The sequence below is a fragment of the Ixodes scapularis genome, unplaced genomic scaffold (genome assembly GCF_016920785.2).
Source record: "Ixodes scapularis isolate PalLabHiFi unplaced genomic scaffold, ASM1692078v2 PGA_scaffold13__105_contigs__length_92229423, whole genome shotgun sequence".
Classification (NCBI taxonomy): domain Eukaryota; kingdom Metazoa; phylum Arthropoda; class Arachnida; order Ixodida; family Ixodidae; genus Ixodes; species Ixodes scapularis.
Genome location: NW_024609839.1, coordinates 27,411,178 through 27,435,170, shown reverse-complemented (window position 1 = coordinate 27,435,170; position 23,993 = coordinate 27,411,178). Strand labels below are relative to the sequence as shown.

General features: G+C 46.6%; 1 protein-coding gene across 1 annotated transcript in view; it reads right to left on the bottom strand.

Moving 5' to 3' along the window:
* Nucleotides 1–22,541, bottom strand: part of LOC8031902 (dachshund homolog 2) — a 79,178-nt gene extending 56,637 nt beyond the window's left edge. The window contains exon 1 of the mRNA XM_042289736.1: nt 21,970–22,541. Coding sequence (XP_042145670.1) covers nt 21,970–22,541 — 572 coding nt within the window. The remainder of the gene's footprint in view (nt 1–21,969) is intronic.
* Between the last annotated feature and the right edge of the window lie 1,452 nt (nt 22,542–23,993).

Below are 23,993 nucleotides of genomic sequence, written 5' to 3'. Positions count from 1 at the left end.
TGGCAAGAAGGTTTTGAGATTGTACGCGCACAACCAAGCGTTATTGGTGTTTTTAGTATAGTCAATCGCAGCTTAATAAACGCGGGGCGAGTGTGTGTGTGTGTTTATGTGTTGGGGGGGGGGGGGGGGGGGCGCTTATCATATGTTCATGCTTCTGGCTTTGTGGTTCAGTGTTCTGATCGGTATAATGCCATAATTTCATTGGTTGCGAAGTTGTATTAAAATACCACTCCACAGCCAATGAAATTACCGAATTATACATTAAGCATTCTATATTTAAGAAACGTAGGGTGCAGGAAGCAAGTTCTGAGCATATCACAGATGCTCGGAACTTGCTTCACCCAGTTTTTCTTGAACTGTCAGTAACCATAGCAGACATAATTTCGAGGCAGACTAATTCTGAGCTGTCGAAAAAAAATATCCGTACAAAACTATTTTAAATTTACCGCGGTTAAAACTGGTTTCGATATTAATCTTCAGTAAGCAATACGCCTCGGTCGGACAATTTATAAAGCCGCGGCGACCCTACTCTAGTGGCATCACACAAAAATACACGGATGCTCTCTGCAGATATATGATCAGAAAATTATCTGCGAAAACACCTCCAGCACCTTCGAACAAGATTTGCTGAATACATATGTGTAGAGTTGGAACGTGTCTGCAAACACGGTTTGTATGGCCAATGTGACCTTCATACAAGGAACAAACAAGTCCCAGACAGCATCCGAGGATTGTCTTTTGTATGACATATGATCAGTGCGGCCGCGGCTTTACTCACGGCTGTATTGTTCGTCGAAATGGCGGGTTTGCAGTCTGCCGGAAGCGCTTCTCCGCATGCAGAATCTTGCCACGGCGCACATTAGGACAAATTCGTTATGAGCCAAACTAACGCTGAAGGAGATCGCCAGTGTCGTGCTTTTAATAGGCCCATTTGGTCTTGATAACATGGTTCCAAGAACTCCAGACTGTCGGGACTGTTAAGGTTATATCGAGCGATAAGTCACGCCTCCCCTATTGTCCGTGGTGGCAGACCTCTTTGGTTTTGGGACTTCATCTTCATTATGCGCTGTTTTGAAGACGAGTGACTCGGACCAGGAAAAGAAAGCCCTCCTCGATCATTTTCTAAGAAAAGGTGCCACGCGAGCTGACTGAAATGAAATAAAACGAAAATTACAACCTTGCAGAAAGCCGTTGGGAAGCCTATGCTTCCTTCTCTCTTGGATTTCTTACTGGTACACTTAGGTGCTCGGTGTTTATGAATTTTCGTTAAGCGCACGCCAAGTCGATGCACTCTGAGAACATGCCGCGGGTAACGATTTTGCCTCTAACGCGTTTCCGACGGCTGTGTTTACCACATCCTCAAAGGTGGTCCGTCCGTTTCCGGCTGCTGATGACGTCATAAAAGCGTCATGCTACTGCCCGCCGCGACCCTGGTGGTAACACAGCAGCAGAACGGAGTGCGACAGACGCCTCTTCCACTACACGCAGGTCACTCTCCGGCATGAGTCGACGGAAGACTCGGCAGTCAGAAAGAAGGTAGGTCGGCGTAACTCGCATTTTCACGTACTTTTCTTAAAGCAGTAGCTGTTAGTAAAACTTCCCGAAAAATACTCTCACGTACCAACGCAAAAATCCACCCTACAGCAGAGGCTCCGCTCTCCCTCTCCTTGTCGTTCCTCACACACGGCAAGGCTCACACGACACGCTGGATTTCGTGACGTCATTTGTTGCCACCTCATGACCGATTTTGATATACGGGTGGTACAGAACGATAAGAGCAGGAAATGCCGACGGAGGGGCCGGGACGCTTGCGGGGCGATCAACGTTTTCGTCGCAACCTCGCAGCTCGTACAGCAAAAATGAGACTCGTAAACCACGTGACCGCGATCCAGCAGTTGTAAACACTCTGAAATATAGGCACACTAGATCGAGGCACGCCGCTCGCTCCAGTCAATACCACTTGGAAGACAAGGCCTGACCATGACGTAATCACTAGTGGATCCCGACTCACCCCAAGACGACAGTCGCTGCAAAAGTGGCCGACGCGTTCGTGTTGGCGTCGCCGCCTGCTAACGTATCGCGCGGTTTGTGAAACGCTGCAAAACGCGCTGGCGGCCATTATGACGCAAGATAACCGACGCTGCTTGTATCATGACGATTGAGGGCGGGGGGCAAGTTTTGTCTCCTACATGGCATTGCTCAGTGGCTTTGACAGCGTTGCACGCTCTGCATGATTATGAAACGAAGTTCAAACCGGACTTGCGCTCAAGCGCTAGAGAGCAACTATCACGCGATGGTTTTGAAAGAAGCCTGGAGAAAGTGCGATAGGTGGTATCCTTTTTGCAAGAGCACGATCTCTCTGCGGAGCACGCCAAAGAGCGACAAGATGGCCGCTGCAAAGCTTGCAGGCAACCGTGTTCGCCACACGAAACGCAGACGACAGCTGGGCTCGCGTAATAACTGGAAAGGGAAGTGGTAGTTTTTACGAAACTCGGGACGAGGGGAAGAAGATGGATACGTTTGTGCTCGTTGCTGCGTAATAAGCGGTACAAAGCGGAGCTAAATAAAAAGAAAGAAGAAAGAATACAACCGCTAACTTGATCATTCTGACAATGATGGGGGCACGTAATGTATTGTGAACGAGCCGTGCTCACGTTACGTGCGCTTGACGTCACGTGACGTCACACGACGTCATGGTGCCACTTGATGCCACGAGGTCACATGATATCGTGACGTCACGGGACTGTGACTTTGCGATGCCGCATGACGTCACGTGAAGTCGAAGTGTCACATAACGGGAAATTGTCACGTGACATCATGGAGTCATAATGTCACAGTGTTTCGTCACGGTTCTCGTGTCGGTTTTCTGATACAATAGGCAGACCCCTTTCACAAATGGAACCCCCGACGGTGGGCCTTTCGTCAATTTCGACTCGCACAGCACAATACACATCAACACGCAAAAAAGGAACATTGCGACATGTATCGCAAGAGGCACACATCCATACATGGCGTGTACTGACGTCACATCGGTGGCCGTTGTGGTCGCCCTGCGGTTGAACGCGTACCCTTTCAGCACAGACTTCACACCGCAAGAATTTTTTTTTTTCGGCGAGAACTGGTAGGAATGTTTACCAGCACCGTGGGACGATGTCAAGTGCTATGCATGCATTGATGTGCCTAGACCCGCTAAATACATTGGGTTAATATAATAAGCTACACTCTAAAAAACGCCCGTGCGTCTACTTTCCCGCACAACACTCGGAGAGCCAGTCAGCGCAACTTACGGAGGCAGCTCAGCGAATGACGATGGCGAAACATATGTTTAGAACAAAAAACGCAGTCTGAGTTGTGACATTAAGCAATGCAAAACGTCACGCTTGCATTGCTTAATGTCACAACTAAGACTGCGTTTTTTGGTCTAAACGTATGTTTCGGCATCGTCGTTCGCTGAGCTGCCTCCGTAAGTTGCGGTGACTGGCTCTCCGAGTGTTGTGCGGGAAAGTAGACGCACGGGCTTTTTTAGGAGTGTAGAGGGGAAGGAATCGTGCATTCGGGCCTCTTCGGAACGGCGGGGCACAGACGCGGCCATCGGCGCTTCCAGTTATTGGTAAAGCGATCGGCACATATCGCGACGCCTTAATGTGTGCAAAGAAGCAGCAAGAACACATCACCCGTAAGGTCTGTACCTCGTTCGTTTCTAGCTTACTTCGCGGGAAAACACCACAGCCACGCATTGTGTGAGACTAAATAAAGTTGACATGCGGTCGGGCAACTTCAACTCGTCGCGGCAAAACGAGCACGCCTATCTTTTCGTCTGCTTCCTTTCATCGCTGCACTGTCGCTCTCTTTCTCGTTCTTTTTTCCCGGACCGCCACAGTCAACATCGAGGATTTGGAGCTCTCTTTACTCCCCAAACTAAATAAGAGCTTCGTTCGATATACCTGCACCGGTGCAGAAACGTGAAGGGCAGTGTACTTCCGATACCTGTACTGAGATGCGACCAGAAGTACGTACACCACACTACACTTTTCTGAACCGGTGCAGAGAGCGCAGGTAAATCGAACGAGCCTAATTTATGCTACGGAAGGACGACACTTTGGATACTGAGGGCCGTGACCTTCATAACGGGTGGTAGCTTGCGCCACCTAGCCTACAAACCGAAAGACTGCAAGCACCCTTTTGGTTCTTACATTTAGTGTTGCAGGTTGTCTCAAGCTTTTTCTAAAATTGCAGGAGACGGTTGTCTGTTCTTCAGAGGTCCTAAAACAGTTCGCGACAGAGCAAAACAGTACCGCGTGAGCATCCTAAAAGTTTTTTTACACCAATTGTGCATGCCCTATACATAAAAATCAAAATGGCGGCGCCCGTTAGACGGTGTTATGGGGTGTCGACGGCAGAATAATTCGGTCACATACTTGAAAAGATAGAAATGATACGAGGGTTAATGAAACTCGCACGCGGGTGATCATTTAATCTTGCGCCCCGATACAGCGCCCAAGTGCGAAAGCGAGTTACAGCGCAAATGTCTCTCTCGAAGTGAAATATTTTTGCCACAGTTGGGCCCCACCGCGGGACAATCAATACCGAAGTCAACTCGTCTGAATCTAGTCTGGGCCAAACGAGAAAATATTCGCGCGAACAAAGTGGTTTATGTATATCTTCCCCATTCGACACTTTTGTACCAAACAGTATGCCCCCCAAAACACCCAAAAATAATTGTGCTCAGAGAGAAAACGATACAGAGAGAAAGTAAAAGTCAGAAGGGAACAGTTTGTCTTCATCTCGTTCACATTGGTTTAATACTTCATATGGGAATCATGCATGAAGCAAACGTGATTGAAACATGCTTCAGAAGTGTCCGCATATGATTATGTCATCATATATCTGGAGCGATCACCATCACCTCGGTATGATGTATACGAGGAGAGTGAGCGCGGTTTAAAGGTAGGGCTCTGAGAAGAATGGTTCGCGTCGAATAGCGTTGGTACTTCCGTAACCTCCACACTGCGGAAGAAGTCACGGCACACCGGGTCTCCGTATACAGCGCAGAAGGTATAGGCGGAAAGGTGAGCTATTTCATTCGAAACGCTTTGTCGCGCACCCCTATAGACTCTAAAAGAAAGTATGTGCGGCTAGTTTCACGCACAACACTGGGACAGTCAATCAGTGCAACTTAGGGAAGCAGCTCAGCGAATTACGATACCGAAACAAATGTTTAGACCAAAAAACACAGACTGAGTTGACATTAAGCAATGCAAAATGTCACGCTTGCATTGCTTAATGTCACAACTCAGTCTGCGTTTTTTGGTATAAACAGATGTTTCGGCATCGTCATTCGCTCAGCTGCCTCCCTAAGTTGCGCTGATTGGTTGTCCGAGTGTTGTGCGTGAAAGTAGACGCACAGACTTTTTTTATTGTCTAAAACGGTCTTCTCCCGTTTTAAATACTCACCGGGTTCAACTGTACAATGCACAAAGAATGAATCATTTTGGAGTTGTCATCTCAATGCTCGCGAGATAGCATCGCATTTAATGGAGACACAGTTCGGTTCTAATTGCTCCGGGTGCATGCCCCCAGCAAGTGTGAGCAAGGTAACACAAAAACTGGCAGGCTGCCACGCATATTTTATCCTTAACGTATTTTTTGTGTGTGTGTGTAGTTTTGTGCAAGGGAAAAAGGGGGGTAATATGGAACGCTCGAAAAAAACACAAAAGTGCCATTAGACCTTTATGTTACGTTTATTTTCGCGTAATACTTCATTTTCATTTCTGGTATATTAAAGCGCGTGGCAGGACTCTTTCCCATACCAGAACACTTGACACAACGGACGCAACAATGGGAAAAAAAAGGTTCAAAAGCGTGAAACAACTCTCGTTACTGACAGCTTAAAAAAAGAACGCAGGACAGGACTTCTTACGACGATGCTTCCTTCTTTGTGATTCATCCGTTCGCGTTCTTATTGACGGATGTCACAATATGATTGGCTGCTGGGCTATAAGAATTTGCAGGAGACTCGCCACAACCTGCGGTTTTTAAGATGCCTGCGTCCACAAACCTCTTCGGTGGTCGTTTGATCGTCCTAAGTCGTGCATTCGCAATCACTGGTGGTGGCATCGCAGACAACCGTCTGAATGCGCCTAGATTGGTACAGATACCCACCACACGCGAGAGAATTGGTTCGGCCAGAGAACAGAACAATCTCCTCTCTTTCTCTTTTTTTCTCGCAGAACGACGACTAGCTCAAATCCTCGAGAAGGGAAGGAAACGAGAAGAGGGTGGAGGGAATGCCGCCTGAACGATGACGGTCATGAAAGCGATCTGCAATTCCATGAAGCCGACTTGCAAGAAACAAGAACGGATTCCGAGTCGCTGGTGTACGCCGGAGCGACGATTATCCTTCGCATCTAATGACGGCACAAGTGGTCAGATGGAGAGGAGGTCCGTCATGATGTATGCCTTGCGACGCGCTCAGGCAATGGCAGCTGCCCGTGCGTAATGCTCGTGGTGTTTAGGGTCGCTTCTGTTAGTACGAAATCGGATAACACGAAAGCGCATAATACGAAATCGGATTTTATAGACACTTTCTTTTGCGCTTTTTTTTTTTTTCTCTGGCTCTCTTGTGTTCTTGAAGCTTCGTGCCGAGCAAAGAATGCTTCATTGTAATATATATCAGACAGCAATCTCGGTCTTTCTAGTTCTTACTGCACGGAGTCACATGACCATCACGTGACATTTACTTTACTTGTGGGTATAGCCAATCTCAAATCGGGTGGAGGTTCGACAACCACAGCAACGGCTTTGCGTATATTTTTTTTCTAAAAAAAGGACTAAAATGGGATGTTACATAAAACATTTCGGCTTGCAGTCTATTTCGAGTACGAAGCCCCTGTGCCTTTGCATTTGACAGCATGCGACATCCATAACTGAGATAATTACAATAATAAGACGAAGACGCGAGTATCGAAGCTCAGTCCTCTTTGGAGACCTATTTGTAAATGCCATTTGCGTGGTCCCCCATAGGTACAATATCATATCAAAGCAGAAGGAAAGAGCAAGAACTAAAACAAAAAAAAAAAGAAATAAACTGAAGATTTGGTCTAAACTCAGGAAAGCGCACATTAGACAGAAGTCGCGCCATTCATCAAGAGCCACAATTATCTAATTCGCATACACCCAAATTTTATATCTCCCTCGCCGTAGGCTTCCAACGCATCCCTTCATTTTATTTATATTCATATCTTTTTTGCGTGTTCTCGAGGGGTACGTAGCCGTGACAGGACCGCGTGTACGAATTATTGCCGTCTGTTTGTCGGACGTGTCTGTTCTTCGGCTGCAAGACGATTTAGTTTCAGCTGCCTCGCGGGCAGACGGCGTATATAATGGCGGCCCAAGTGGACCTGCTGCCCGCGCATGCGCATTAAATTGGGTGCGGCTGCCCGAGCTACAGCCAATGACACGTCTGCGTTTGGATTCGTACTTTGGGGCATACCGCTTGAGGGCACTTGTTTCTTTTTGTTTTTTTTATGTTTTTTTGTCTCGTTACACTCGGAAGCGTACCTTGCGGAACGTAATGATCTTTCTCTCGCGAGTTGGTGTGTCCCTGATTGGTCCGTTTTTTTTTTTTTCTTCTTTTTTATGACGCGTTAGGAGAGAGGGAGAGAGGTTATGCCTTTTGATTCTTCGAGGGGATATTTTTGTTTTAGGCCTGCGTGAGAGGAATGCACTGGTTCGGGTCGCGTCGCTTGTCGTGTGCGTTCTGCGGACGTGACCTCGGCGTTTCTGGTTTTGGTGCCGCGGCGCAGAACGATACAGAGAATGAGAGGAGGTTCGTTTTCGAAGCTGTCTGCTAATAATAATGGTCGGTGCGTGAATTACGCCGAATTGGGCTGCACCTCTTTTTCTCTTTTCTTCTTTTGCCTTCGGTACGCTTTTGCTGCGTCCTTTGGTCATGCGTTATTCATTTTTTAAGTGCTCCTGCGTCTGCCCGTGTTGGATGCGGAATGGGTGGGTTCGTTTCTGCAATTTGTCAGAGTCGAAATGGCCTCTTCTTTTCCTTTTTTTTTGTACGCCTTTGTGGGATTGCGTGTGGATGTTCGAGCTGGTTGGCTGGGTACCATTTCGTTTCGGGTGGGGGCCATTTGTACTGGGTGTGGTTCCTTTCGAAATCGTCCGGTGTAGTTGCGTACGTGCTTCGAGAAGCGTTTCCATAGGTGGATGCGTCGCGACCAATCCGGGCGAGTGGTTATGCCGAGTGGAATCGAATTGCAACCCTGTTGACGCCCTCGTTCGCGAACATGGGCTCGTTGTTACTTTATTTCAATACGTCTTATACTTGACTGACAGCTTAAAAAGCACCTGGCTAGCGAGCCCTGTCATCGGTCCGCAACCAATAAGATTTTAGCATTGGCTGAAAAGGGCGAGAATGAACCAATCAGGAACAAGAAACGCGAACATAACATGACATGCTCGGCCTTTCTTCAGGGGGGGGGGGGGGGGGGGTATCGGTGGTGAGCGTTCTAAGGCGCAGACCGGCTCGGTGCACGCGTGGAGCGAAAGCTGGCGCCGCAGGACCCAGGGATCCTGGGTCTCAATCCCCACCCCTGTCCGTTGCGGTATGGATGAGCAACGTACCGGCGTGCGGTCATGTATCACTGCTGCGAGATTCACGTTAAAAAAAAAAATGCAACTGCTCAAAACAAGACCGGGGAGGAAGAAGAAATATGGAGGAGGAGAAAGTTACCAAAAATCACGTAGCTGTGCAACTTTTTTTTTTTTTAATCAACGCATTTGCAGTTTTTTACAGGCCACGAAAATGGATATCTTATGATTTGTCAATTTTAGTATTGATTTTGCGCCTTCGATGACCCACGACTTTGACCATCTTTGGTTGCTGTGTCGAAACCATAGAGAACGGGACGTGACCACGGAAAAGAGAGTGAGCGGGACTCAAGCCGGTGAACTCTCGATCGGCGGTGTTCGGGTGGAAAGAAAACGAAGATCGAGTCGAAATTGTGTCCTGATTAGTTGGGCTCTCACATGTCATGTAGGAATAAAAACCTTGGCGAGTATAAATAATCTGTCAGTGTCTTTCTAAAGACATTTCTCATCTATAATTAAGAGACGCGTCGTCCGTTGAGACAAACTAAGTTCAGGCCGTTTAAACATATTCACAAACACTATTTTTTTCTTCAGCCGTGTGGTGGTGTATACAGTTGCTTGCAGCGAAAGAAGCGAAACACGTGTCTTAGGGTGGTTACGTCCCTTTCGTTTTGTGGTTCGTTCTTCGCAGCTCTCGTCTTTTAATGGAGTAATCCTATTGGCCGCCGAGCGGCAATAAGATGCATGGAACACACCACGCCCAGTGGTTCTTAAGATGCCCGTGACTATGCGGAACGCAAGTTCATCTGCTTTTTGCGCATGGGTTGCAGCCGAGCTCTGATTAAATTCGGTCGGAAGGACAGTGGGAAGACCTAAATGCTAGCTACTTCGAGTCTACCCTCTGTCCTTCCCAACGGAGCCAATCAGAGCTCTTCGTTCTGACGTCACCGCAAGCCCCGGGTCAAGAAGCAGACGAACTTGCGCTCCGCATACTCCAACACACGGCCGTGACGTCACACCGCTGCGGTGGCGCTGCTGTCGGCACGTCGCGTGGACCTCCACGTCGCGCGAATGTGGTTTCTGCACAAACGCGCCATGCCCACCCCTGGTGCGGGCAAGAGCGGACGTGTATGTCAACAGCGGGTCGGTCTATAGTCGTGTAGGCGGTTTGTTGAGACGCGGTCCGTACCTGTCGATCGAAAGGGACCGTTTTGTTGCAACGAGATCCTCGCTAAGCGGATGGTTTTGCGGCTCGAGTGTAGTGTATTGCACCCGGAATCGAACGAAACGTCATCTATTGTGGTTTGAGGAATCGGGCGTCTGGGTAATGCTGCGCACCTCGCGAGATACCAGGGCGTCTGCTTCCCAGCGGAACGCGCCAAGTTCGAATCTCTGCGAGTCCGGCCAACCATAACGCTGATGAACGTTTCGATTCGAGGGTGATATATACCGGTTTCATCGAGCAACTGACATGCCAAGGTCATGGAGCCTGTAATGTCACGTAAAGCGCTCTAGTGTTAAGAGTCCCGCTGACTTCTGCTTTGAGCGTTTAAGATGAGCCGCGTGGCGCCTTATGCTTGTTCACGTTTTCACTGTTGGACGTCGTGTAAATGTATTTTGATGACAGGACGTTCGCTGCACTAGAGGCACTTGTCACGTTGGGGCACTAATAAAAGATTCGCGGGGCTGGGTTAACATATTTCCGGATGAGTGTGATGGACTGCGTTTCAACCACTAGTGAATGCTTATGACGAGAGAATACACTGGCACCACCTACTGGGTAGCCCCGCAGCACTTCCGATCTGAGCACAATTCCTCACTTTTTTATGCACATTTATTTTATCATGGGCTCGGCATAAAATCTGACACTGTTGTTGGGAGCCATTTCTCATAACTAGTAGACGTAGATATGATTTCGCGAATGCTGCAAGACCTCCAGTCTATACTTTGTTTCTGCTTAAAGACAGACGACCACTTCGCGCTTTCCACTTTTCCCGCGCTTCCTCCTCTTTCCATTCTAGCCTGTCCACCCTTACCTGCTTCCTCCTCCCCCTATAATGAGGAGGATATTCTGCCTTGCAGTGACTCGAGTCTAGTCGTCGGCCTTTGAGTCCAGACTCAGCCGATGCTGCAAGCGCGAGCTCCGGGCTTTTAGCGTCCCTTGCAAGCAAGCACCCTCGCGCAGTGCAAGCACCGTTCCGGGCCACATGCTCGCGCTTATAGCATCGGCTGGGTCTGGACCAAAGTGGAAGAAACACATTTAGGTGATGACTCTGGCCGCTCTTCCCGCGGGGAGCGAGCGACCAGATCGTGATTGGAGCTAGCCTCGAACCAGGAGTAGATAGTTCCGTGCCGCCGCGGAGGGCGCTGAGGTATAAAGGCTCTGTTATACTCCGACGTAACGCGTGCGCGCGTGCGAGCGCGTCACAGCGACGTCACGTCGGCGAAAACCCGACGCTTTATACTCCGGCGTCGTGGCGTAACCGACGCGACCGGCGGCGTTCGACGCAGACTGACCGCCTCGACGCCAAAATGGAGCATGCCCTATTCCGCGCCGGCCGCGCCAGCGACGCCGGACCAGGATGCATCACGCGCTGGCTCCCGGCAGCCCACGCGCGGGAAGCGCAGCGAATACGAACAATAGCAGACGACGGTAGCACCACTCCGTGTGGCGTCATGTTTGAAGAATCGGACTCGGTCGTCGAGAAGCTCTCATCGAGGGAATTCGTCCTCACCCGTGTGTCTACGACACGAAGAAGCTTGAGTGCCGTAGACCGTGCGCTTGTCAAAGATGTACCGTATGCACATTGACCGCCAACGCTTGCGGCGCAGTTGGTGCACCAACAGTGCAAGCGCGAGTTTTCATCGTGCAAGGTACGTCCACGGCATCGCTCGAACTTGGCGCTGAAGAAGCGCGAGAATCTCGTCTGCTATTTTAAACGAAAAGAAACCGGAAGTTGCGCACTCTCGCAGGAAACGTGCCCTCGTAGTCAAATTCTGCGCATGCGCCGCGGCGGCGGCTGACCGACGCGCGCCGCTGGAGTCGCCAGGGCCGCCGGAGTATAAAGAGGGCGAATTTTTGACGCGCGCGGCGTGACTGACGTGACGTAGCCGACTTCGGCCAGCGTTCGCCTGCGCGCGCGTTACGTCGGAGTATAACAGAGCCTTAAGGTCCCTCCTCGGCGGCCACGGTGTCGGCGGCGCAGCGTGCTCGCCGTTTTCGTGGTGAGGTGGTGGTCTGCAGCCAGTGGCTGGCCTTGTGTTTTGCTTTGGTGCTGTGTCAATCACAGGTGGCACCATTGCGCACGAAGTGAGCCTTAACCCGAAGAAGATGGAGAGAGAAGAGAACACAGATTTACGGACTCTGGCGACTTGGTGGCGGCGTGGCGGCAGTGACGTACAACAAGAAGCGGTGAGCGCGGGAATGCGGGACCACCACTGGGAGAAACAACAGGAGTGGTAGGTTTGGGAGGGAGCCCATACGTTGGCGCCATCTACCCCCGTTCCAGTGAAGCGCGCTCGGTGCGCCGAACATAATGTGGCCGCCGTGTCACACAGAGAGTCATCACCTAAATATTTCTTCCACCGTGGTCTGGACTCAAACAAAAAAAAAAAAAATTATAGTTATGTGCACTTGTGAAATGTTCCAGGATTACTAATAAATGGCATCAGTGTGGTGTCTCGTTGTCCGCGGTTACAAGCGATTGGAACACAGTCGGTAATACTCAAACGGCAATGTGTGATTCAGAATTTGTAGTTTCATTTGATAAATCTTTTTTCTTTTTTGCTGTTTAGCTGTCAACATTGTTTCTTTTCTCGTGTCTCGAGTATTTCTTCTTCTTCGCGTATTACAGTTCACACCGATGTACTGACATGTTACAAACACGCTTCTTTTTTTTTTGTATCAAAAGTGATGCGAGGTAGCGACCGCGTTCCGTGTACTGCGGAGGAAGCACGCTGGGAAAAAGAAAAAAAAAATGAGCTTCCAAATTACGTCCGAGGGAAAGTACGCCGGAATTAAGCGTTGCGCGCTTCAAATGCTTCGTCGTGATCGCCTCGGGGCACGGGAGACTCTTCGGAGATAACTTCTTGTTGCCTCGTCATTTTTTTTTTTTCTCGGTATTTTTCTTTTCTGGCATTACTCGTCGAGAAACGTCTGAGAAATGTCTGGTACGAAGTGCGAGTCTCCAATTTCATCGACTGAGCTTACATGTTGCCACCGAGATATTCGAAACCTCCCGTGCCGGCTTTGCGAAAACGTTAAACGAACAAAATATCGGAGATCCGATCCGTTAGAGTAGAGGCGTTACCCTCTGATCCATTACCTTCTGAAGGAAGTTTTCAAGCTGTCGACTTGCATCTTCTGACTGGCGAATATAGGATATCTTCAATCGTGAATGTATACTGCAACATTTTTGCAAAAGCATTAGTTTTTTCAGTTCGTTTTTTTTTTTCTATCGATTGTTCACAAGAAACGCCACGGGGTGTGCCGAATAGCATCTCGAGAGAGAGAGAGAGAGCAATGTTGCGAATATGATCTGAAAAGACTAATTATATTTTGTTTTTGTTTTACCTTACACTCTAAGAAATGCCTGCGCGTCTACCTACCCGCAAAACACTAAACGAGCCAATCTCAGCGATCTACGAAATCAGCTCAGCGAACGATGAGGCGTAGCATCCGTTTAGAGCTAAAAATGAAGTCTGCACTGTGGCATTACGCAATGCAAAGCTTCATGCTTGCATCGTGATAATCGCGAGCACTACATCGCGACTCGAGTAATAGCGTCTCTGAAGCCGACGAAACGGCCACAATTTCATTTCACTGGAGGTTTTATTCGTTAATTGCCTAAGGGAAAAGAATAAAAATGGAACCTGACATTTATCGTAAAACTGTTACAAACAGATCGGTTAAGTTAGAGTTTTCTAAAGCGTTGCGCTCATATCTGGCCAATACTGATCACGCCTAAATATTTCTGTTTTCGTTAATACAATAAATGACTGCAACAGGCTTCCGAACAAATGGTTAGCCTTATTGACGCGTAAGTATTTAAAAATGTTTCTGACTTCTTTTTATCTTATTTTTATTTTTTGTGACTTAAATAAGACACCATTATTACTGGCTTCCGCCGAAAAGAAGAAAAAAAACATGCACATTATTAGCGACGTTTATATTAAGTAATTACACGGTGTACCTAAGTATATATATTTTTGTCTTATTGTTTCTTCGCATTTTTAAAGCTGTAAAACGTCACCCGCTGGTAGGTCCATTCGGGAAAGCTTTTTACTTCGCTTATTGTTGGCGTTTTGGGGCTATTTCTTGCCTTTGTGCATTTTCGATATTGTATCTGTGGTCGTACTTGGTTTAACAGAAGATATATCCATGGAAAGGTGAAATGTATATTTCTGTTCGTCAATATTTTTCTCTCGTAATAATTCAGGGGCCTCAGTGTCCCATAAATAACTATATAAATGGCCCGAAAGAGTGGACACGCAAACACATAGCTGTGCATGTATTGTTATTGCCTGTGGTCACTTAATATCTACAACGCTCTTTCGGTTAATGATTAATGCCGGCCATTGTTTCCAAACGCAAAGGACACTAACAACGTGCAAGGCAGGTTGAAAAGTTAAAGTTACAAAAACGGGTTCCTTCGAATTACTACGTGCTTAGGGTGGCTCTCTGCGTGCATAACCTCTATAAAATCGAGAAAAAAAAATTGCCATCAAGTTTTCAAATTTGCATCGAAGTAATCGGAAGTTTAAAAACACGTTTATGGAATAATACTTTCTTTTATCAAAACGAACAAAGAAGAAAATACACATTATATACAGAAATAATAATACCGAGTATATTATATCTTCTCAAAAACACTAAACGGTAACCCAACAACAAAATGGAAAGCTTTTTCAGATAAAACTGAACCATGTATTGTGAATGAGGATGAATAGGTCTTGCAAGAGGTGCGCTGTTACAGTCGAACGCTTTACACTGTTCACCCTGTCACCTGGTGACATATGCAAAAGAGCCTCGAGCCTCAATCGCATTGTCGTCAATGGGGAAACCCATGGCATTGTACTCCCGAAGCCTGTCGCTCACACGGCGTCTATTGTGCAACATCCAGACGCTTGCGTGTCAGGCATATCATTGCTCGATTTTTTCTGCCACGTACGCAAATACATAAATTGACCATAGGAGTAACTCGTCGGTGAGTTACTCTACGTGGCGAGAGTTGCATTTTTATTGTGTTTATTCAGCTAAGTCGAACAACTCCAAGACCGTCCTAGGGGTGGAAAAAAAATACCTTGGGAGGAGCGGCAAGACAAAAGGCTTATCAACTCGTGCACGCGTTCGTGAAAAGGGTTTCGCGGCCGCCATGAGAATGCGTCACTGTATGCTTTAGTCAGTCGTTGCGTTTTTGTTTTTTCTTTTTTTGTAGTATTCGGTCGGGTGTGACACGCTAGCAGTCGCATTGTGCGTTGTTCTTGAAACTGTAACGAGATGGCGCGCGGGATGCTTACCGCACGTGCGAACAAAGCGTCTGTTTGATGCCTGTGAAACTGCAGCGCTGTAGCGCATTTTTATCTTTTTTTTTTTTTAATTCTTATTATATTTGTATATTGTGTCGTCTGTTTGGCCATAGGTTAATAAAAAAGAAGATACGCAGAAGAACGGTAAATGTTTTGAAGCCTTTTCCACGCTCGAAAAAAAGTTTGTCTGTCTACTTTAACGCACAACACTCGGACAGCCAATCACCGCAACTTACGGAGGCAGCTCAGCGAATGACGATGGCGCAGTCTGATTTGTGACATTAAGCAATGCAAAACGTCACGCTTGCATTGCTTAATGTCATAACTCAGACTGCGTTTTTTGGTCTAAACATATATTTCGGCAGTTGTCATTCGCTGAGCTGCCTCCGTAAGTCGCGGTGATTCGCTCTCCGCGTGCTGCGCGTGAAATCTGACGCACTAACTTTTTTTAGAGTGCAGGCGCTGATGGGGCCGCTTATTTGGTGTGGCGTTTCGCTGTTGGTGAGCACAGTCAACGCAAGAATAAATAAATAAATCAATCGCTGCTTCTCTTTCTTTTTAATTGTTGGATATTGCTTGGACATGATATAGAGTTTGTAATGTTGCATTTGAAGACCATAAAGAAATGAAGTTCTTGGGATGGAAAGAGTCACCACACGCGATTTATGAGTTGGAAATATGTTTTATCAGCTTACGAAGGGATTGAATGATGTCGGCTTCTTGTGAGAATTTTAGGCTATCGATAATGCGCAAATCCAAAAGTTGTTCTGCTCCAAACAATATAATGTACGCTCTACTCTGTCAACTGCGGTCGGTTGATGTACTGCGAGTTCGACCCTATTTTGTTAGGCGAGCGTGTTGGCGCAAGGTAAAAACTGAAGCGAGTTAAACATAGTGGGACAACGCGATGTGCTGTTTGGTTTGTTTTCCTATATTTAATTCATTCCTAAGTTTTCGCATTTCGTTGCGCCTTACACTCGGACGGGCTTTAACATATATTCCGATTACCTGCACTACCTTGGCATGTCATTTGCATTTTATACAATATTGTGCGCAAGAAAGACGGGAACAAAGGCAGGGAAGAGGACACAACAAGCCGCCTTGTTGTGTCCTCTAGCTTCTCTGCCTTTGTCCCCGTCTTTGGTGCGCACAAGATTGTATAAAATGTCAAACCAACTCGCCCAAACAACCACTCTTCTTGAATGTCATTGGCGTTGTATAAGCGCGATCTATGAATGTTTGCTTTTGAGTAGGCAACATTAAAAACGCTAGTTTTGTCTTTTCAGGCTAGCAAGGGACAAGAGACAAAACCGGCGACTCCAGTTAGTAATTGCTTGTGCGATACTATGGCATAGGGAAGACGTTTAGAGTGTTTTTCACCATGGGGTACGGTTGTCTTCGGTAAGCCTAATTTCGTGACCAAAATTAAACATAAGATTTTAATTGCACAATAATTGTTACATCATCGTTTATTTGTTACACGAAGATTCGATCAATTCTATGTTTGCATGAACTGCTGCCAGACCGCATATCCCGTTTTCAGCAAAGGCAGTGTAGCAAATTCAATAAAGATATCGCTTGCATCGAACTTTTATCATTTTCCTCCCAGAGCTGGCAACTCATATAAGACAAATCGCAGTAAACATTTCGAATCAAAACTAAACATTGACAGTTCGACTCTGCCCTTGCCTTGTCAGCTGTTCGTTAGGTGACATAAAGACACAAAATATAATTGAAATAAAAATAAAGAAATAGGCACGTACAGAGATCTACGCCCGTCTACACAGTTGAGCTGACTACTTATACCTCTTACTATACTGCGGAGGCTAGCGCAGAAAAGCGATCGCTAGCTACCGCGGCCATTGAGCGACGCAGAATCTGGTTGCAAATCACAGCCGTACCTTAACGTAAACCCCCGAAACGTAGATAAACTCATTCCAACGCTACTGTGTAAATTGGACATTAGCACCTAGAAATTGTTTTATCAATTACGTTTAATTCGCACCTTTTATTTCTCAATACTCTACCGACCCCCGATTGGAGCGATATCTTTTTGAAACAAACATGCGAAAGTTCAAAAAACGTTTCTGGCGTGTGAAATGTTACACACGAGTATTCTGAACTTTGCATTTCTTCGTAAAAGGCAGTGCACTTTTTTTTTCCTCACAGGCGATGTGGGAGCATATTAACGCGATATGGTACCATTACTTTGTGAATTCTTTGTAGGGTCTTCATTCTTGAAAATATTTTTGTCGACTTGCTGTCCGGTGTTTTTCCGAAGAATCAATGCGGTGCCTCTCTCTATAGGCTGCGTGATTAGCTTCTTAACTGGATACGTCAGTCACCCGATTCGTTAGGAATGCCTTGTTGTGCATAAACTCCCCACAAACCAATGCGATAATTTAAATTAGAAGTGAAATCTAGAAAGAAAGTATCAGAAAAATGGGGCACGTTTCATCGCAGACAATATACGCGACAAAACTCCGTGCTCATTTGGCGTACCTGCCACTTTTTGGGGACGCTCTGGTTAAAACACGAAAGCTTAAATCAAGATATTTGGTTTTAATTTATTTGTTTTGACCATACTGCCGGTCGCCAGGCCAACGTAAATTCAATCACGACACGTAATACCAGGATTCTATGGAATGACGTGGCTCAGAATGCATTTAGACCTAAAAAATGCAATATGCTCCGGGACGATGAGGCCAAACGTCGTGACCAATGTCTTTGCGCATATCGTTTTTTGTTTTCGCGTATTTGTATTATGAGCTTCCTCATTCGCTGGAATCGTTATAATGCTTGCAGTTCCGATTGCCTGTTTCCGTTCTCTCCACGAAAGAAAACTCACAGGCATCGGCTGTATAGCTTCAATCCTTCGACTAATCTCACTGATATATAGGTTGAATAACAGCGGCCCAGTAAAAGAGTAGACCACTGAGGCACTCCTGATATTACTGATAAGTGTTGGACATTGTACTATTCAAATGCACGGACATTTGAAGCTTACCTGGTTGGTTCTGTACCAACCGCGTAAGCATCGAGCAATCTCATATTTAGATTATAAATACGAAAGCATTAAATGTCCTATGGAGCGAAGTCGGCTAAAAACGGCACCTAAATTTCCATTGGCTAAGATGGACGCGCCTCAGAAATAAAACACAAAGAAAAAAACAGCAACGCAGACGCTTCGTCATGGAAGCCGTCGGGGTTCACCGCGCCTGCGCAGTGGAGAGGTTGATGTAACCGCTGGAGCGCTGTGTGAAAAAGAAGTGGCGCGCAGCTTGTAGGAATGCGCTGCGCGTAGGAATGCTTTCGCATTCCTACAAGTAATCAAGTCTTAAGCGTCTTTACCGAATTTCTGTAACGAATATACTTTACTCTTTATGACAGGTCGAGAGAAAACTGAGCGTGCATAGGAGACCGCGCGCGTATCAAGCAGCCAGGTCGAGCTTTTCAGCTCATATTGTCCGTGGGGTACGTGTTTTCCTGGAACGCCTAAGTGTTTCTAACATCATTTCACTGAGAGGGAATTGCAGTTTCTCTCTTATTTATTTGGGATCGCTTTGATCGCGAACAGGCAAGCTGAAAGTGACGGCGCTGCGTTGCGTCCCTGAACCAAATCGGTCGATGTCTGAATTTCCACGAACTGCTTTTGAAAGCATTGCTTTCACCCCGTTCATACCAATTATACTACGTAGGGAAGAACAGCCTTTGGCGTGAATCGTAAACCGCTCACTGTGTTTCTTTTTCATCCTGCGCTCAACTAATGTCCCATAAAAAAGGAAGAAAAAAAAAAAAACGAAACAGATGGAGGAACGGTAATATTGCTTCTTTTGTACTCCTGCTGTCGAGAAATGACGGAGACAAATGTGAAATTGGAAAGAATCACTATCAAAGTAGGAATTCCGAAAGTTGATGTGCTAATGATGTTGCGTTAGAGGAAAATGATCGTCTGTTAACGCGTATATTTTCACTTGCGGTGCCTAAAATTGAACATTATATTTATGACGGCTTAAGTCTGAGCTAGTTGGTTCATTGCTATATATATATATATAGTGCCAGCTGAACATAAAAGAATTAGAGAGAGATAGAATAGACATACACACCGTTAATATATTCAACATTAGATTTCGAGCTAATGCATTTAGGTTCGAACTTAAAGAGTTTTGGACTCTAAGAAAATGGCATACGGGGTTATTTCACAACACCGATACCTATATCACTACATTCGCTCGGTGACTTGCATATATTCGGTTGCGTTAAAAAAATAGAAAAGTGAATTCAGCCTTGATAAAAAATTATGTTAAAAATTCATACATGGATTTATGAAAAGTACACGATGGGATGGCACAGTCGCCAAAATGTATATATGGTTCAATGAACCTCGCGTGTTGTATAGTAGTAGAGACGGATGAACATATAGACAAGACTTGACATATAAATACTCGAATAAAAAACTAATCTACTTTGCGAGGTAGAAATAAACGGCAATGGAATCAGGAACAAAGTTGGGGTCCTTATTCGTTTATTTTACCTGCTTATGAACGGCTAATTCATTAAAAGTTACTCCCAACAGGTAGATTAGAAGTTAATGAAGAAAAGCATAGAAGCTACAAAATTTGCGAGGCTGGTATTGTGTGCTGGTGACGAAGCGACCGTGAACACAAGTTTAAGAAAATCGCAGGGAATTTTTGAAGGAGCATTATTAGGATTCTCAGGACTCGACACGCTCTACATTTCTTAAGGTCTCAGCTATTACAGCTGAGATAGAGTTCTATGTAATATAATATAGACACGGACAGGGGGCCGAATCTGGTGGTAGTCAGAGCGCGCGATGAGTGCATGGAAATCGTGTTCTCGCGTGTCGCTTGCCCCCCGTCTTCTGTTTAAGTTTCAATTCCTTCAAGACGCACAAATTTGAAAAGTCAAGTTTTTATATACAAACACTTTTGCCGGTGGTTTTGTCCTAACTCCCACGCTACTGCATCGGTATAATGGTGAGCGTTACTTTTGTGTCCTGGCAACGTTAGCGGACGGTTGCAATCGCAACAAGGTGAAGGTCGAAAGTACAAACGTAGTAAGAGTTGGAATAACAAGCTCAAATACTGAAACACGAAGTCTGCTCGCGTCAACGCTTGACATTGCTGACCAATGAGAACGGAAGTGGGGAAATCGGATGTTTACCTTTATTTTTTATATTTATCCGTTAATAAAAACAGATAGTGTCGTGCATTGATCTCCCTTGAATAAATTTGCTCTCATGAACAAAACACCGCAGTAACGCCTACTAGGAGAACACGTATTTCTTTTTACATACCATCACTTACGCGTTTCGGATACTGAAAGAAAGATAAACCCACCCAATTCTGCTAACAGTTTCAGATAACTTTACCAATTAAGCTCAACGAAAAAAAAAGGAAGAAAATCATCGAATGTTTTTTTTAAAAAGTACAAACGCTTATAAAAAATAAAAAGGCACCATTGGTGTGATGTTGTAAGCGACCCAAACTGCCTTTATCCGTATAATTTGATTAACCTACCACATAACGCGTTTCTTGTTAAAAATATTATCTAGTAAAATTCAATTTGAGGAATGTACAGGTAATATCTGCCTCACAAAAACGAAGCTTGTATTTATCCCACTTCACGAAAACGAATGGAATGAGAGTATACATATTAACGAATCCCGCACAGGAAGAAATAACTTCAAATCCGGGCGTTTTGAATCCTCTCAAGCTATATAATACACACGGAAACCGGCGCGTTCCCGACTGCCATCACCTTCATCTAAGATGAAGAAATGTAGCTTTTTGCGGTCATGCGGTCCGTGGTTGGTGCTCTACAATATACGATAATTTCAATGGATGTGTGCCCGATCTAATAGCTCACCATTAAAAAAATGTAACGTATCGGCCCGCACTACACCTTGGGTTGGGGCAGTTTTCCCTTCAAACGACTCACGGAAATGCTCATGTTCGTCACGCACACATGTGACACACATCGGAAACACGCGGTATAGCCAAATATTTGGGTTCGTCGTATAGTTGTCGTTTTTTTTTTAATATTGAGATGTCTACGATTTATATCGACCTCACTCGCGGGTATTGAACTTCCAGACAGGGAAGCACACTACAACAGAAAAATATCATGAGTGTGAAAGGAAGTAAAAACGCTGTGATCGCTTTCTTCTGCCTAATATAACTAGCAATACGCACATCAATGTATGTTTGAATAAAACTCGCTAGAGAGAGATCTCAATAATGACTCTGCCCCAGCTTTTATGTAACGCGTGACTTGTTCCTAGTTATTTTTTTTTCTTTAACGAAGTAACGACTTAGTTACGTTTTAAGGGGAAAAAAATAACGTATTTTCGGTACTTTGCCATGAAGGAACGAGTAAGGGTATTCAGTTACCTATATAGGGGAAAGTCTACCACACATGTAACCAAACGTACTTCTCCCCACAGTTCGGGCCTGCTTTTTGCACGACGAGAAAACGCTATATGGACCGCAAAAAGATGTTATCAAGGTATATTATAGCCACAGTTATCCCTCAATGAACGCGCTAAAAAGAGAGGAACTATGAACTACGACAAATGCTTCATAGAAACGACACATTTAGGGCAACGAGAAGGTAGCGCGTTACTTTAAAGCTAAATTAACGCGTTTCTTTTGAATCGCAGCAACGAGTAACGTTCTTAGTTTTTGAGTGAGTAACCAGTAAGGAGCTTTGGTTACTTGATATGAGCAACGTGCACATGTCCGACTCTGTGGTCATCGCCCATCGCGAGTGGTCCGGGCGGCGGTGAAGAAGGAAGGGACGCAAGCGACCGCTGCTCACCTTGCAGTGGTGCAGTCCTTGTACAGCGCGTCGAAGTCCTTGCACGAGAGCAGCTTGCAGCGATTCACCCCTGGCTGGATGGCCCCGAGACCCCGCAGCACGCGGACTTGCTCGACGTTACACACGATCGGACTGATGCCCAGTCGCTTGAGCTTTGTGTACACCGTGTGCAAACCGCCCACCAGGTGCCGGAGGAACAGCTCGAAGGCCTGGGGCAGGCAGAGCAGGTACTCGCCGCGGTACGCGAACGCCGCGATCTTCTCGCCGCGGTACTGGATGAGCCTGCAGTCCGTCGCGTCGGCGGCCACGGACCTCGACGAGGGACTCTTGAGCCTCGCGTTGGACAAGGGGTCGAGACCCCGGAACCCGTTGATGACCGAGCAGAACTGATCGCAGAGGGCGGCCGCGTTGAAAGCCGGCGGGAGCGGTGGCGGCAGGTCGTGGGTGGACGGGGACGAGGAACCGCGGCTGTCGCTGGCGCTCAGGTACGGCGGGGGCGGCGGTAGGACCACTCCGCTGACCGACAAGTTTTCGGGAAGTAGGGCGCCCGTGGCGGCGTCGGGGGAAGCCATGTTCGGCGCGGAGCGAGCCCGCACTCGACTGAGCGGACAGGGAGTCGGCGTCGCGCCGGCAACGCCGGTGCCTCCTTTGGGACGGGGAGAGGAGGACGCTTTCGGTTGGGGGGGAGGGAGAGGGGGAGAGCAAGAAGGGGAGGGGGTCTGCGGAGTGGCGCCATCTGGGGGGGCTTGGTGGCGGCCGCGGTGGGGTCGGCTTCTGATTGGTCGGTTTCGAAAAGCCTGTTTTGGCTTCGGGTTTGTCATTTTTTTAGTTGAGGTCTTGTGGCGGGTCGTCTGTCTCTGGATGCTTCCAGAGTTGTTTTGAGGGGGACGGCTCGAAGGACCGGTCGCGTTGGGGTACCGCGTGACGAGGTTGGGCTCGCCGGGGAAGGGATGTTGGATTTACCGATGCATTGAGATGAGTGTTATGCGGACTCGATATTATGGGGCAATGCATATACTTCCGGAAGCATTCGTGTATTTCTTCATTGAAATGTAGGCTGAGAGTGAAAACTCCCGAATTGGACGTGCAAGGTGAAAAATAGCTCTAAACAAGTTCCGAACAGAAATTCGGCGGTGATCTATGTCTGATCTCTCTGAGGTCAAAATGTAGGGATCTGAACCCAAACAAAGAGATATGGAATTCCTTACAGCCAGCCACATACTCAGTCTATGTCGCGTATCTTCAGGGTGGCTCGAAGGCTATTGGTTTAGAGAGAGCCCCTTACAATGTGCAGACGTTCAGAGGTCCGCCAATATGGGTATGCTGATTTTCTCATCGCGGTAACGCGTGTAATTTTTAAAGCAAGAAAATGCTTTTTAACGCTACCCTAAAATTCCAAGATTTTTCCTTCCTTCCGTTCGTCCGTGCATTTTCTGCTAAATTTAGCGGATAAAGTGGCGTCACTAACGCCACGTGACCTGTGCACCTTGGGGAAATCGAAGGCACGTGACCCTATCGTCAACTCGGTTTCCCCTCTAAATTTAGCGGAAGAATTCACGTCTTGTGGCCAAAAGCTCCATTCAGTTTCCTCTCTAAATTTAGCGGGAAACTCACGTAACGTGACCTATACACCAACTCAGTTACCCGCTAAATTTAGTGCGAAAATTTGCGTCTGGGAGACCCAGACACGAATCCAGTTTCCCCGCTAAATGTAGCCGGGAAAATTGACGTCAACTTGACTTATGCAACCATACAGTTTTCCCGCTAAATCTAGCATCAAAATATACGTCGTGTGACGCACCAATTCCCTACATTGCATTTCATGGATTGTAGTAGCTTGCAGGCTAATGTCGCTGCTAATATTTTTTTTATTTCTTGATCTCGGGTTTTAGAAACGACACTAGTTCACCGGTTCGCGGGTTGATTTCTCGGTATTTTAGGTGCCTTAGTTGTGCATAAAGGAGAATGATTGCTACTGGCGACTCGATGGAACAGGTAAAATGCCAAAATGCATCATCCAATTA